Consider the following 17,430-nt stretch of genomic DNA (forward strand, 5'->3'; position numbering starts at 1 on the left):
TTGCAACCATCAATGGCACTAGATTATCGCCAGCGGATGTCTCGTTAAACCATCAATACGCACTAAATTCCCCCGCACAGCTGATCTCAATTGCCACCATTATTGGTCACCTCAATACTGCTCCCTAAAAGATGACGTCAGTTTTACCTTAGTCCTACTTGCAACCAAAGTCTTTCAAAATATGTTTGCCCTATGGTTGTGATTATCAACGGAACAACTTGGTCCTTTTTGGACAGACTAAGGGAGATTTATCCATTTTACAAGAATTCCATACATTTGTAATAAAGTATTTCCTCGTTTACCACAGCAAATTTACTGTGGTAATTTACCTGACACTGTATGAATGGAAACTAATGTTGGTGTAGCCTAGTGTTATTATTTTATTTGTTTCCTATTTATGTTATCCATTAAATACAACCATCTTTAAAATAAAATAAAAGCGTCTGGTATGGTCATTTCCTATCAAAATCGGCGTAAAATTTTGCCTTGTACAAACCATTCTGATCTCGCAAGCTTGCATTCTGTTTTGCTACACTGATACAGTCTGGCCACGACCATATTCAAACCGTTTGAACCCCGCCCTTCCGTCCACCATATGGCCGGACCAATCAGTGTCCTCTGATAATCTGTTGTGAATGAGGTCCAAATTGATGGAGTGGAGAAATGTTCCCGTTTGATTTGAAACAACTTGGGTGCCAGGCTAGCTGGGGATGTGGTTGACTTAGTCTGACCATTAAACCCTGTCTAAGAGGTAGGCGATGATTGGAAGTTAAGGAGCAGGAGTAAGCTAAATCAACTAATGCTGTCACTTTAAATATTTATTATTGATTTGTATTTATCAGTACTACATTTCATCTGCTTTTATCGGTATAACTTTCCATGTATCTTTGTTCTGTCTATTGTAACAAAGTACAAATCAAACTTGATTCATACTTCTTGATACATTTTTTATTTGTCCATAATGTTATGACAAGTAACAACTTACAAATAGTAACAGTCTCATTTCTGAGCAGTTATTCAACTAACTGTCACTGATGATGTGCAGAATTTCTTGCATGTTGTAATCTGAATACTGGAAGGTTGTTGACAACGTAGGCACTGATTGCCGTCAATGCCAAACCAGGTGGACCTGAAAGACACATGCATGCACTAATGCATCACTTATAATAGTCAAACATTCAGGAAAGTTCTCAAAGGAAAACATGCGTCATATCAGATGTTTTGGAAAATATTATAGACACAATGCTGTGTTTCCAGATGTCTTTTTTTTTAACATGGATGTGTGTGCAAAGCTAACACAATTCATATCAAAGTGCACATGACTGTGTTCTTTAATCTCCTTCACACAGACCTAGAGGCTCTTAACACAGCATGTCAGAGATATTGTCCTGTTAAATGATGGACAATTTGAGTACTACTGGATAGGGTTGAGAATGAAGTGAAAATGACTAGGGCCCATATTTAGGAAGTTAAACGGGGGGGGACCTTATCCTTGATCAGCACTCCTACTACAAGACGCTTTATGTATATGGGCCCAGGGCATAAACTGGTACTGGTTTTATTCGGTGACAATGTTTACTCACCCTTTTTGGCAATGGATCGGAGTTCTACCAACTTTGCAAAGCTCTCTATGGAGGCTGGCTCCCACTTTGCACCCTCTCCCCTGGTTGAAAGGAAATAAAATCCAACATAAGAGTCTAGATCAGATAGTATAACAATAACATCCATAGTTATGGACTTGAAAACAGAAGTCATCATACTGCCATAACGTTAGGTTAGAGCAAGGCATATAGCTAGCTAAAGTTATCTAGCTTAAGTTAGCTAGCTTAGTGTCTTTGGCCTGTTATTTATGCACTACTAGTTAGCTAGCTGCTAGTTAGCTAGCTGGTAGCTAGGAGTCCAATTAATGTTCAATATAGCGTGGACTCATTTGATATCAAATTATGTAGTTATATTTTACCATGTGTATAACGTGAACCTCCATGTAGGCGACCATTCGGGATGAGAGCAAAAACATCTTCACACCCGAGAAAAGCCTTCAATGCAGTTATTTGCTGTTCTTTCAATTAAGTTATGCCCTCAGGTTCTTGATATAACTTCTGCTATAGCAGCATCAACCTCAAGATCAGCCAATGTTAGGATTTTGGACTTTAGCGCCTAGTACAGGCACTTTTCGTCATCAAATAAAGCACCCCCACAGATTATCAGAGGATGGTGGATGGAAGGGCGGGGTTCAAACGGTTTGAATATGGTCGTGGCCAAGCTGTATCCGTGTAGCAAAACAGAATGCAAGATCAGAATGGTTTGTACAAGGCTAAGTAAAATATCCCTGGACTGTCCATATTTGAAACGTGTAACTAAATCAAGCAAATTGGGGATTGAGTTATATATGCCAGGAGGGTGCGTGCTGGAGTTGAACCCACAATGGCACAATATTGGCACTGAAGGCAGTGGCTCTAACCGCCAGACTACCCCAGGCCACAATTTAACTCTTTGACCGTTGATTCGTAACCTTAAGATGTCCTCTTTTTTTAAATAATATATTTCATGCGACATTGTGCTCCGTTCCGTAGCCTACCTCACTATTCTCAATTTCATCTTGTCTTTACATCTAATATTATAGGTATATGTGTGCAATTCATTTTGACAGACTATAGTTTAGGTGTAGCCTACTGTACAGCCTCATTTCGGATACACTTGTATGTCGTAGCCTAGGGGAGAGCAAGATATACCTTGTGTTATTTAGCTATATAAAACAACGGTTGTTGATGTGTATGGCTGAATTTCAGATACATTTTTGTACATAGGCTTAGCGTTTGAACGAGCAATTGAGAGGATGATTTTGATAGCAAACCGTGATCCAATGACTCGACTGCTCCGGCATGGAGTCAATGACTCGACTGCTAATTTTGATGCAGCAGGAACATTCTCAGTGACAAAAGAGGGATGAAGTTAATAAAGGGGTGGTGGTGGGTGGTATGTCAGCTTTTCTGATGTGTAATCGAGTTCCCGTGTCTTCCTTTTACCTGGGACTGTTGCTAAGGGACCCACTTAGATTCCAGGGCCTGCATTTTCATAAAGCGTCTCGGAGAAGGAGTGCAGATCTAGGATCAGTTTTAACTTTTGTATCATAATGAACAAGATCACATGGACAGGAGGGACCTTATCCTTGGTCAGCACTCCTACTCTGAGATGCTTTATCAATACAGGCCCAGAATGACATAGAACCACGCAGTTACACTTCCACAACCTCTTTGCAAATACAACTAAATTAGTTCAAATTAAATCAAATGTTATTTGTCACATGCACCCAATACAACAGTGAAATGCTTACTTACAAGCCCTTAAACAACAATGCAGTTTGAAGAAAAAAAGTGTTAAGTAAAAAATTATATATTTTTTAAAATAACCGTAACAAATAGTGAGGCAGCAGTAAAATAACAATAGTGAGGCTATATACAGGAGGTACCGGTACAGAGTCAATGTGCGGGGGCACCGGTTAGTCGAGGTAATTGTACATGTAGGTAAAGTTAAAGTAACTATGTATAGATAATAAACAGTAGCAGCAATGTAAAAGAGAGGAGGGGGGGGCAATGCAAATAGTCTGGGTAGCCATTTGATTAGCTGTTCAGGAGTCCTATGGCTTCGGGGTAGAAGCTGTTTGGAAGCCTTTTGGACGCGCTCTGGTACCGCTTGCCGTGTGGTAGCAGCGATAACAGTCTATGACTAGGGTGGCTGGAGTCTTTGACCATTTTTAGGGCCTTCCTCTGACACCACCTGGTATAGAGGTCCTGGATGGCAGGAAGCTTGGCCCCAGTGATGTACTGGGCCGTACGTAATACCCTCTGTAGTGCCTTGCGGTCGGAGGCCGAGCAGTTGCCATACCAGGCGGTGATGCAACCAGTCAGGATGCTCTCGATGGTGAAGCTGTAGAACTGTTTGAGGATTGGAGGACCCATGCCAAATATTTTCAGTCTCCTGAGGGTTAATAGGTTTTGTCATGCCCTCTTCACAACTGTCTTGGTGTGTTGGACCATGTTAGTTTGTTGGTGATGTGGACACCAAGGAACTTGAAGCTCTCAACCTGCTCCAATACAGCCCCATCAATGAGAATGGAGGCGTGCTCAGACCTCCTTTTCCTGTAGTCCACAATCATCTTGTTTGTCTTGATCACATTGAGGGAGACGTTGTTGTCCTGGCACCACACGGCCATGTCTCTGACCTCTCTATAGGCTGTCTCATCGTTTTCGGTGATCAGGCCTACCACTGTTGTGTCATCGGAAAACTTGATGATGGTGTTGGAGTTGTGCCTGGCCATGTAGTCATGAGTGAAGAGGGAGTACAGGAGGGGACTGAGCACGCACCCCTGGGGGGCCCCCGTGTTGAAGATCAGCGTGGCGGATGTGTTGTTACCTACCCTTACCACCTGGGGGGGTGGCCCGTCAGGAAGTCCAGAATCCAGTTGTAAAGGGAGGTGTTTAGTCTTTGGGCTTTGATCGTTTTCATTTTTCAATACTCCACATGTAGTCCTTTATTCTTCATGGTTGAGAGGCTAACTACGTCTGTGCTTCCAACTACGATGTACTTGCTGCTTACTTATGTTTCTCAATATAAGTAATGAAATCACCTTGTGTGTGTGTCCCAAAATGAACCCTATTCCCAATATAGGGCACTACCTTTGCCTATAGCTCTATGGGCCCTGATCAAAAGAAGTGCACTTTATGGGGAATAGGGTGCCATTTTGGGCATAGCCCTTGACTAGCTGCAATCAGGCTCAATTGGGCAATTGGCAGTACTTGAATGAGGTCACAATTACAAAGCGTGCTATAGTCAGTGGCGCTGTGGAGGTTATCTGAGTAGTGTTGAAAACCTTTGTCGTGTTCAGTAAGCAGAAAAACTGTCCTGTCATAAAATAATTTAAAAAAAATATGAAAGGAGATTGGCTAGTGCAGTCCCCTTTTTAAAAATACAAAAAAAAGTTATGGAACATCTTCGGTTTTGTGCATAGAATTTTATTGGGTCTCAATTTTTTTGAGTTTAATGTATGATGTTTTAGTGAAGAGCTCTGTTTGACACAATCCTTTTCTCTCTTTCCCTACAGTTGGAATCCCCTGATATCGGAGACCCTGCCATTGTCATTTTTTTGATGACGTCAGAGGTCCACACACGGATGGATTGCTACTCCACTTATCGATTCTGGGAAAAATCCACATCCATGTCTGGTGACACAACCCCTGCAACCGTGTCCCATGCTGATGATGCATTACAGCCAGATTTTCTTGTAGGCTTCCTATAGTCGAGCCTCTTGCTAAAATTCTCATAGACCTCTGCTAAAGCCTGCTTTGAGATCTCCTACAGTTGCCAGCACGGTGACCATAAGCACACGTCTAGGATCAGCTTTTCCTCCCCCAATTATAATCTCAATCATTAATGAAGGAAAAATTCACAGCTGACCTTATATCAGCTTCAAGGGACACTGTCATCCTCCTACTGGGAGTGGTGTGTCTCAATGATGTCACAATATAGAAGACTCCCTGGCCTGCCTTCAGAGCTCCCGCAGTCGCCTATGGCTGCGTCTCCACTCCCAGTGCGTGACTCTGCGACGCTTCTGAAGCTGCAGGAAGTGGATCCCAGCCGGGTTGGCCGCGATGGCCGCATCCTCTCACCCATCTTCAGCGCTCCGTCCCCGGCGCTGCCCATGGAGGCCCACCCCATCTGCATCCCCTCCCCATACACTGACATTGGGCACGACTTTAACCCCTTGTCCTTCTACAGCCCCACTCTGCTGAGCTACGCTGGGCCCACGCTCTCTGACTGCCCATCTGCCCACCAGTCACTCAGTCCCTCGATCTTCTGGCCCCCCCAAGCTCACGTGGGGCCTCCATTGTCTCTGCACCATCGGCCCCAATCTCGCCCACAGCAAGGCCAGCCAACCCGAGTGTCCTGGGCGGAGCCCCATGCCTTATCTGAGAGCAGGTAGGAAGGACACTGGGTTTCTTCACTCCTTGCAGGCTTTTGCCCTAGCCCAGCACTAACAAACCTGATTCTACTTCTAAACTGGGCAAAAGCCCCCACACATTGCAGACTTCCAACTGCTGCATTTCATTACAAAAGTCAGAGCCTATTCTTTGCAGGTGTGAAGGGACTAGATAGGTGTGAGCCATTGCTCCATCGCATTTCAGCCACAGAACAAGAATTTGATGATATTTATAATGTTTCCTCCATATTGCTCTCACCTATCCAGTCCTTTTAGATCTGTGATGGAGAGTCAGTAAGGTCAGAAGGGAGGGGGGCACTTTGAAAGGCTTATTCATGAATGTCATTATAAAGTTTTACCCTTGTTTTGTATGGTTTTCAAAACATCATCAGTCATGTTGTCTTTGCTATCTGTATTCTCTCTGTGTGATGGACAGCAAGCCTCTGAGGAAGCGCTCGCAGGAGGGTGAGGAGACGGTCATCTCGCTGGAAGGGAAGGCTGAACTGCACTTCTGTGCCGTGTGTCACGACTATGCGTCGGGCTACCACTACGGGGTGTGGTCCTGCGAGGGCTGCAAAGCTTTCTTCAAGAGGAGCATCCAAGGTAGTAAGGGCTCAGTGCTACAGATCATGCACATACAGTGCCTTCAGAAATTATTCATACCCCTTGAACCCTAATTTTGTTGTTACAACCTGAATTCCAAATGGATAAAATATATTTTTTACATACAATACCTCATAATGACAATGTAAAAACATGTTTTTAGAATTTGTTACAAATTTATAAAAAAATAGGTACAGAAATATCTAATTGACATAAGTATTCATACCCCTTTGCTATGACACTCCAAATTGAGCTCAGAGGCATCCAATTTCCTTTGATCATCCTTGATGTCACTACAACTTGATTGGAGTCCACCTGTGATTGCTTGGACATGATTTAGAAAGAAACACACCTGTCTATAAAAGGTCCTACAGTTGACAGTGCATGTCAGAGCAGAAACTACACCATGAAGTCCAAAGAACTGTCCGTAGATCTCCAAGATTTAATTGTGATGAGGCATATATCTGGAGAAGGGTATAAAACAATTTCTCAAGTTTTGAAAGTTTATGAGCACAGTTGTCTCCAAAAAATATGGAACTACCCAGACTCTGCCTAATGCTGGCTGTCCAACCAAACTGAGCAACCAGGCAAGAACGACCTTGATCAGGGAGGTGACCAAGAGCCCAATGACCACTCTGACAGAACTACGGATTTCCTTGGCTGAGATGGGACAACCTGCCAGAAGGACACTAGTCTCTACAGCACTTCACCAGTCTGGGCTTTATGGGAGTGGCCAGACGGAAGCCACTCCTGAGAAAAAGACACATGACAGCACGCCTGGAGTTTGCAAAATGACATGTGAAAGACTCTTGAGATCATAAGGCAAAGGATGTTGTGGTCTGACGAGACAAAAATGTAACACTTTGGTCTGAATGCAAAGCGCTATGTCTGCTTACTGTGAAGCATGATGGTGGTAGAATCATGCTCTGGGGATGCTTTTCCGTGGCAGGGACTGGGAGACTGGTAAGGATAAAGGGGAAAATGAATGGAGCCAAATAAAGGGAAAACCTTGAAAACCTGCTTCAGAGTGAAAATGACCTCAGACTGGGGCAACGATTTACTTTCCAAGAGAACAATGACCCCAAGCATATAGCCAAAGCAATGCTGGAATGGCTTCTGAACAAGAATGTGAAAGTCCTTGAGTGGCCCAGCCAAAGCCCAGACTTGAATCCCATTTGAAAATCTGTGGAAAGACTTGACTATTACTTTTCACTGCCGCTCAACAGAGCTTGAGAAAATCTGCAAGGAAGAATGGGAGAAAATCCCCAAATCCAGATGTACAAAGCTGATACAGACATGATGACTCAAAGCTGCAATTGCTGCCAAAGATGCTTCCACAAAGTATTGACTCGGGTGTGAATACTTATGTAAATTAGATACTTATGTATTTAATTTACAGAAAAATTGCTACACAATGTAGAAACATGTTTTCACTTTGTCATTATGAGGTATTGTGTGCAGATGGGTGAGAAAATGTAATTGAATCCATTTTGAATTTGGGTTGTAACAACAAAATGTGGAATAAGTCAAGGGGTACGAATAGTTTCTGAAGGCATTGCAGGGGGGGATTCTGACTCGAGTTAAACGTGCGTAAATGGAACACCGTTCTATTTTTATGCACTTTTCTGTCAACCTGTATTCTGACCTTGAATTTAAGCAGGAGAATAGCATGCTCATCATACGTTATCCGTTTTGGGGTGGAGATCAAAGACATGAAGGTGTGGCAGAGGTGTGTCTACATATACGCTGTGTTCTGACCTTGACTTAATTCCCTCATAATTCCTCCAGAAACCTGTCTGTTCCAAGTGGAACAACATCAACTGAATTTTTTTTTAGATAGAAATAACCCCATTCTCCATGCACTGCAATTAACAAATTGATAAGAGCTAGGTAAATAAGTAAGTCGTTTGGACAAGGGGATTGTGAATATCAATGACAATTGTTTTAGATTTATTTTAACTTTATGATCGCTGCAGACAAATGTGAAACCAGTCATATCATAACCAGGCAAACTGAAGCATATCACATTTTCCACAGTGACGTTAATGAAATCCTGGCCTTATAACCTTGCAGGGATGCAATTTGGAGACCCAACTATAGGTTTCAGTAGGCATAAGCAAATGACAGTATAGCGCCAAACCTACCAAGTTGATTTATGATTTCTAGAATGTTTTATTTATATGCCTAGACTTTTCACTGTATTTCTTTTACAATTTGTATCGTGTTAAATATTAGCCATTATCAGTAGCCTTTCTTTCCTCTGTCTCGTTCGTGTGGTTGTTCCTGAGGATCGTGGATCATGTTAGGCTAACTTATGATAAGTAGTATGGGACATGTAGCCTATTTGACTCATTATGGAACGGCGACCATACGAGGCTGTTTAAACCTGGAGCCTGGCGCATGGTTCATGACGACTGGACCATTGTCATCACAGTTCAATGATTAGTGAGGATTATTAGAGTAGATTTATAGGAGTACTGTTCAACCCTATTATTTCAGGGATGGAACAATTGAATATGGCAACTTTCAAGATGAATCAAACCACTGTATTCTTGATTCACCAATATATTTTGTGCCTAAAGGCTCTCCCCCAAAAATTCAGAACTTTCCTAACCCTAAATAATAAACAAGATCAGTGTGTTTTTCCAAATAACAAACAAATATTTGTATATTTCGATGGCTGTCTTTCCACTTCTGGATTTAGTGTCTCTTATTGATTCTGAAATGTGACACAACGGCTGAAATATTTTGAACTGTTCTCTTCATATATTCTAGTGGATGGGTATGCAACCCTGTTCCTGGAGGTTTTTATTGTACCGCAGGATTTTGATCCAACTAGGCACCACATGTGACCAACTGATTTAATTGATCAGTCCAGGGATAAATTCGCTGAACTGATCAATAAATTCAACACACCTGGTCTACCAGGTCGATTAAATCAAAAACATGAAGTGCCTGCGGCACTCCAGGACAAGGGTTGCCTGTGAGTCTGTCGATAAATACAAATTAAAGGTACACTAAATTTAAAGGGATTGTTTTCAATAAATATATGGAAAACCCTATTGAATGAAAACTCCATGAGAACATCTATTGGCCAGCAAGTGGGAGTGTTTTCATCAGTTTAACTAAATTCATGAATAGGACACACACACACACACACAAACACAACTCTGCAGCTTTAGTTAAGTGTCAACATACCTGATTCAACTAGTCAAAGTGTTGATCAGAGACTCTGAGTAGAGTTGGACGTATGACTGCTTGGCTGGAACAAAAACCTGCACCCACAGTGGTCCTCATAGGGTAACATTGCCCACACCTACTTGAGATGAAGAGGGGGAAAGAGGGAAATGGTGAGGTTCTTCAAAAGATAATTTCACATCAGAAATACCTTCTGCTTTTACAACTTATTTACCACTAATCATATAAGGTCATCAGTGACAGCCCTCACAGATAGCTTGTGTTGTCAAGCCTATTGGACGTCTTTCTTCTGCTATCTTTGGGCCAGATTTACCAAGGCAAGGATTGTATCTGATCGTGCTTTGTCAACAATGTGTATTTTAAAGGCAATGTTTCTGCCTTCGCAGAGACCACATTCACAGTAAACACTGCATGTTGGAAATTACCATTAAATGGCACGTTAACGACAAAATGTGATGGGATTGAATCCCGGCCTAAGCATTTAGCACCACTATATGCTGAAAAGGGAATAAATATTGAGGATAGAACAAAAGGGTAAGGATACGGCCACATTGAGATGCATGACCATGGATGAAATTGTTCATCAATTGTCCGTTTTTGTCAGTCAAAAATTCTCAACTGGGACAACCTACATACAGTTGAAGTTGGAAGTTTACCTACACCTTAGCTAAATACATTTAAACTCAGTTTTTCACAATTCCTGACATTTAATCCTAGTAAAAATTCCCTGTCTTAGGTCAGTTAGGATCACCACTTTATTTTAAGAATGTGAAATGTCATAATAATAGTAGAGAGAATGATTTATTTGAGCTTTAATTTATTTCATCACATTCCCAGGGGTTCAGAAGTTTACATACACAATTAGTATTTGGTAGCATTGCCGTTAAATTGTTTAACTTGGGTCTAACGTTTCGGGTAGCCTACCACAAGCTTCCCACAATAAGTTGGGTGAATTTTGGCACATTCCTCCTGACAGAGCTGGTGTAACTGAGTTAGGTTTGTAGGCCTCCTTGCTCGCACACACTTTTTCAGTTCTGCACACAAATTTTCTATAGGATTGAGGTCAGGGCTTTGTGATGGCCTCTCCAATATCTTGACTTTGTTGTCCTTAAGCCATTTTGTCACAACTTTGGAAGTATGCTTGGGGTCATTGTCCATTTGGAAGACCCATTTGCGACCAAGCTTTAACTTCCTGACTGATGTCTTGAGATGTTGCTTCAATATATACAAATACTTTTCCATCCTCATGAAGCCATCTATTTTGTGAAGTGCACTAGTCCCTCCTGAGACAAAGCACCCCCACAATATGATACTGCCACCCCCCGTGCTTCATGGTTAGGATGGTGTTCTTCGACTTGCAAGCATCCCCCTTTTTCCTCCAAACATAACGATGGTCATTATGGCCAAACAGTTCTATTTTTGTTTAATCAGACCAGAGGACATTTCTCCAAAAATTACGATCTTTGTCCCCATGTGCAGTTGCAAACCATAGTCTGTCTTTTTTATGGCGGTTTTGGAGCAGTGGGTTCTTCCTTGCTGAGCTGCATTTCAGGTTAAATCGATATAGTACTCGTTTTTCTGTGGATATAGACAAGGTCCTTTGCTGTTATTCTGGGATTGATTAGCACTTTTCTCACCAAAGTACGTTCAACTCTAGGAGACAGAACGCGTCTCCTTCCTGAGCGCTATGACGGCTGCGTGGTCCCATTGTGTTTATATTTAAGTACTATTGTTTGTACAGATGAACGTGGTACCTTCAGGCATTTGGAAATTGCTCCCAAGGATGAACCAGACTTGTGCAGGTCTACAATTTATTTTCTGAGGTCTTGGCTGATTTATTTTGATTTTCCCATGATGTCAAGCAAAGAGGCACTGAGTTTGAAAGTAGGCCTTGAAATACATCCATAGGTACACCTCCAATTGACTCAAATGATGTCAATTAGCCTATCAGAAGCTTCTAAAGCCATGACATCACTTTCTGGAATTTTCCAAGCTATTTAACGGCACAGTCAACTTAGTGTATGTAAACCTCTGACCCACTGGAATTGTGATACAGTGAAATAATCTGTCTGTAAACAATTGTTGAAAAAATTACTTGTGTCATGCACAAAGTAGATGTCCTAACCGACTTGCCAGAACTATAGTTTGTTAAGAAGACATTTGTGAGGTGGTTGAAAAACGAGTTTTAATGACTCCAACCTAAGTCTGTAAACTTCCGACTTCAACTGTACGTGAGAAGACTGACAATTTGTGCAATTTTGTTGGACAATCATTTCCATTGTACATTTTCCGGCAATTGGGAATTAGAAAATCTCTATATGACCGTGGCCTAAAACAAAGGTGTGGAGAAAGAATAAAACCTCAAGGTAAATGTAAATGAACACAGTTTCATGCTTTAGTTTTTTTTATCCCTTTGTCCTTTCGGTGGAAACGCTGATTAAATCTAGCCCTTTGCCTCTCAGTCAAAGTAATCTAGTGTACTCTATTGTTTCTCAGCTCCAGTCTTGGAGTAACCCAAAGGGTTACTAATTTTTGTTCTATCACAGCACTAGTGTGCCTGATTTAATTAATCAAAGTCTTGATGATCAGTTGACCACTAGTTAAGTCAGGAGTGCTAGTGCTTGGCTAGAACAAAATTGTGCACCGTCTATGGATTCCCCCAGGAATGTATTGGGACATGCTGCTCTATTTGGTCTCTTGTCCTCTCGTAATTGGGTCCAGATCCCTTTTTCACGGGCCAAAGGTGAGAGCACATTGTTCTCCCTCTGGGAGTAGAGCTACAGGTTACGTGTGTGTGTGTGTGTGTGTGTGTGTGTGTGTGTGTGTGTGTGTGTGTGTGTGTGTGTGTGTGTGTGTGTGTGTGTGTGTGTACATGAATCTCACATCTTAAAGGGATTAAAAGGAGACAAGCCAGGAAATGGTTTGCCGAGGTCCGCTCATTTCTCTCCACCCTATGGAAAAATGTGTAGAATTGCAGGAAACTGCAACATTTTCTCTATGCCCCATGGCAAATGTGTAGAATTGCACGAAATTAACTCTAAACGTACATTCGTTCTCTCCACTGTCAAGAGGGGGGCTGTAAAAATGTTTTGATCGCAATGTGGTGGGGGGGGGTACACAGACCCGCGAGCAACTGCCTTCCCTCATAATGAGGTCAGATTTTTTTTGTGGCCTAACCCCCATCAAAGTTGCCCATCCCTGAAGTAGAGGAACTTTTCCTCTCTCTCCATCTGACCTTTTACATTTGTTTTCTTGTACTTAGCTGCCAATGTGGAATAAAACTAAACAAATGTTTATCTTCCTCTTATCTCTTTTCTCCCTATCTACCCTTTGTAAACCCAACTCCATCTCTCTCTCTCTCTCTCTCAGGTCACAATGACTACATCTGCCCGGCGACCAACCAGTGCACTATCGATAAGAACCGCCGCAAGAGCTGCCAGGCGTGCCGCCTCCGCAAGTGCTACGAAGTGGGCATGACAAAGTGTGGTACGTGTCTTACTCGCTTTCCTTACTACCCCTCCCTCCGTTTATCCTCCTTCACACTATCCTCACCCTAATCTTGCCAGTGGTGGTATTCACAAAGCGTCTCAGATCAAGTCCCCCCCCCCTAACATATAATCATATTTATTATGACCTATGACAAAAATTATCCTGGATTAGCACTCCTACTCTGAGACGTTAAATACATACAGCTTCTATATAGTCCAGTGTGTGGCCAATGTTTGTGTGTCCAGTGCCTTAGAAATTATTCATTTTTGATATGTGAATATTTCCCACTGGCTAGACTTTGCTCTTACAATGAGCAGAGGAACTGGGGCTAGGATATAGTTACATAATCACACAAATGCTTGCTCGGGGACCCACACATTCACACACATGTTTGCAAGTGGACAAGAAATATAGTTTGCTATTTGCTTTCTCTACTCTGTGAGCGTTGTGCATCAGGTGAATGTCTAGGATGTTTTGCTCCATTCATTGTAATGATCTGTTTGTACCAAGCTAAATTATGGTTCAGTTGCTATAGAGACACAGGTTGTTACGGTTGTCATTTCATTGTTCGTTGATCACACATTTCCTCGTCGAGATGAACATCTTGATTTTAAATCCAAACCTAGATAGCCAAGTACAAGGCTACTTTATGCAAGACGACTGAAGTCTAGAAAGCATAGGGTGGCCGTCCTTTCGCTTGCTGTCGCAGTGGTGTGTTATAGTGACCACCTGCTGGGTGCCGGCGAACTGTGGCTGTTTGTGTCGAGTCAACATGTAGAATCGTAAACTGGAAAAAGACAGCCGCTATTGTTAGAGACACTTGCCCATTAATCGTTCTGGTGATATTCCTTCTCTTACTATCTGTGAGATATACAGTGCATTCGGAAAGTATTCAGACCTCTTGACTTTTTCCACATTTATGTTCAATTCAATGTTCATTCAATAGGGTTTTCCATACATTTATCTAAAGCCATCCCTTTAAATTTAGTGTACCTTTCATTTGAATTTATCAACAGACTCTCTAAAACAGGCGTAGGCAACCCTCGTCCTGGAGTGCTGCAGGCACTTCATGTTTTTGATTTAATCGACCTGGAAGACCAGGTGTGTTGAATTTATTGATCAGTTCGGCGAATTTATCACTGAACTGATCATTTATCTCAGTTGGTCACGTGTGGTGCCTAGTTGGAACAAAATCCTGTAGTACAGTGCATCGGAAAGTGTTCAGAACGCTTTACTTTTTCCACATTTTGTTATTCTGAAATGGATTAAATAGTTTTTTTCCTTCATCAATATACACACACAATACCCCATAATGACAAAGCAAAAACAGGTTTTTAGAAAAGTTAGCAAATTTATAGAAAAATAAATACGGAAATATCACATTTACATATGTATTCAGACCCTTTACTCAGTACTTTGTTGAAGCACCTTTGGCAGCGATTACAGCCTCAAGTATTCTTGGGTATGACACTACAAGCTTGGCACACCAGTATTTGTGGAATTTCTACCATTCTTCTCTGCAGATCCTCTCAAGCTCTGTCAGGTTGGATGGGGACCGTCCCTGCACAGCTATTTTCAGGTCTCTCCAGAGATGTTCGATCGCGTCCAAGTCCGGGCTCTGGCTGGGCCACTCAAGAACACTTGTCCCGAAGTCACTCCTGCGTTGTCTTGGCTGTGTACCAAGTGTCGTTGTCCTGTTGGAAGGTGAACCTTCACCCCAGCCTGAGGTACTGAGAACTCTGGAGCAGGTTATCATTAAAGATCTCTCTGTACTTTACTCTGTTCATCTTTCCATCGATCGTGACTAGTCTCCCAGTCCCTGCGGCTGAAAAACATTGCCACAGCATGATGCTGCCACCACCATGCTTCACTGTAGGGATGGTGCCAGGGTTCCTCCAAACTTGATGTTTGGATATTCAGGCCAAAGATTTCAAACTTGGATTCATCAGAGCAGATAATCTTGTTGCTCATCTGAGGGTCCTTTAGGTGCCTTTTGGCAAACTCTGTCATGGGGCTGTCATGTGCCTTTTACTGAGGAGTGGCTTCTGTCTGGCCACTCTACTATAAAGGCCTGATTGGTGGAGTGCTGCAGAGATGATTGTCCTTTTGGAAGGTTCTCCCATCGCCACAGATGAACTCTGGAGCTCCATCAGAGTGTCCATCGGGTTCTTGGTCACCTCCCTGACCAAGACCCTTCTCCCCCGATTTCGCATTTTGGCAGGGCGGTCAGCTCTAGGAATAGTCTTGGTGGATCCAAACCTCTTCCATTTAAGAATGATGAAGGCCACTGTGTTCTTGGGGACCTTCAATGCTGCAGAAATGTTTTAGTACCCATACCCAGATCTGTGCCTCGACACAATCCTGTCTCGAAGCTCTACAGACAATTCCTTCGACCTCATGGCTTGGTTTTTGCACTGACATGCACTGTCTACTGTGGGACCTTATATAGACAAGTGTGTGCCTTTCCAAATCATGTCCAATCAATTGAATTTACCACAGGTGGACTCCAATCAAGTTGTAGAAACATATCAAGGATGATCAATGGAAAGAGAATGAACCTGAGCCCAATTTCACGTCTTATAGCAAAGGGTCTGAATACTTACAGTACAAGTCAAAAGTTTTGACATACCGACTCATTCCAGGGTTTTTCTTTATTTTTACTATTTTCTACAATGTAGAATAATAGTGAAGACATCAACACTATGAAATAAAACATATGGAATCATGTAGTAACCAAAAAAGTGTTAAACAAATAAAAATATATGAGATTTCTTCAAAGAAACCCCTTTTGCCTTGATGACAGCTTTCCACACTCATGGAATTCTCTCAACCAGCTTCATGAGGTATGGAATGGATTTCCATTAACAGGTGTGCCTTGTTAATTTGGGGGATTTCTTTCCTTCTTAAGAGGTGGTATACAAAAGATAGCCCTATTCCATATTATGGCAAGAACAGCTCAAATAAGCAAAGAGAAATGACAGTCCATCATTAATTTAAGACATGAAGGTCAGTCAATCCGGAACAGTTCAAGAACTTTGAAATTTTCTTCAAGTGCAGTCAAGAAAACATCAAGCGCTATGATGAAACTGGTTCTCATGTGGACAGCCACAGGAAAGGAAGATCCAGAGTAACCTCTGCTGCAGAGGATACGTTCATTAGAGTTACCAGCCTCAGAAATTGCAGCTCAGCTAAATGCTTCACAGAGTTCAAGGAACAGACACATCTCAACATCAACTGTTTTATTTGTTATAATAATTTAACTAGGCAGGTCAGTTAAGAATACATTCTTATTTACAATGATAGCCAAACCCGGACCAATGGTGCGCTGCTCAATGAGACTCCCAATCACAGCCAGTTGTGATACATTCTGGATTCGAACCAGGATGTCTGTAATGACACCTCTAGCTCTGTGATGCAGTGCCTTAGACCTCTCCATCTCAGAAAGAAACCACTACTAAAGTACACCAATAATAATAAGAGACTTACTTGGGCCAAGAAACACAAGCAATGGACATTAGACCGGTGGAAGTTTTTCCTTTGGTCTGTCCAAATTTTAGATTTTTGGTTCCAACCGCCATGTCTTTGTGAGATGCAGAGTAGATGAACGGATGATCTCTGCATGTGTGGTTCCCACCAAGAAGCATGGAGGAGGAGGTGTGATGGTGTGGGGGTGCTTTGCTGTTGAGATTGTCAGTGATTTATTGGCTGCGACAGCATTCTGCAGCAATACGCCATCCCATCTGATTTGCTCTTAGTGGGACTATAATTTGCTCTTCAACACCTCCTTTTTCCCTCAGGTATGCGTCGCGACCGCAGCAGCTACCGGGGTCATCAACCGAGGCGCGTGGGTCGCTTCTTCACCCGGGGCACTGCTAGCGGGCCCAAGCGGGTCCTAGCTGAGGGGGGCGAAACAATCAAGGAACTCCACCCCACAGCATTAACCCCGGAGCAGCTGATTGGCCGGATCATGGAGGCAGAGCCACCAGAGATCTACCTCCAGAAGGACATGAGGAGGCCCCTGACGGAGGCCAACGTCATGATGTTACTCACCAACCTGGCCGACAAGGAGCTGGTCCACATGATCAGCTGGGCCAAGAAGATCCCAGGTTGGTGTTTATTGATTTATTGTCTCTGACTTTTTATCCACAATTAAAAAACAATAC

The 17,430-nt window shown here is 42.5% G+C and overlaps 1 protein-coding gene across 1 annotated transcript in view; it reads left to right on the forward strand.

Moving 5' to 3' along the window:
- Positions 1 to 17,430, forward strand: part of esr2a (estrogen receptor 2a) — a 43,429-nt gene that overhangs the window by 16,982 nt on the left and 9,017 nt on the right. Inside the window, 4 exon segments of the mRNA XM_055872484.1 lie at positions 5,102 to 5,976; positions 6,414 to 6,580; positions 13,148 to 13,264; positions 17,065 to 17,373. Coding sequence (XP_055728459.1) covers positions 5,510 to 5,976; positions 6,414 to 6,580; positions 13,148 to 13,264; positions 17,065 to 17,373 — 1,060 coding nt within the window. The 5' untranslated portion in view covers positions 5,102 to 5,509.

The sequence above is a fragment of the Salvelinus fontinalis genome, chromosome 20 (assembly GCF_029448725.1).
Source record: "Salvelinus fontinalis isolate EN_2023a chromosome 20, ASM2944872v1, whole genome shotgun sequence".
In the NCBI taxonomy this organism is placed as follows: Eukaryota; Metazoa; Chordata; class Actinopteri; order Salmoniformes; family Salmonidae; genus Salvelinus; species Salvelinus fontinalis.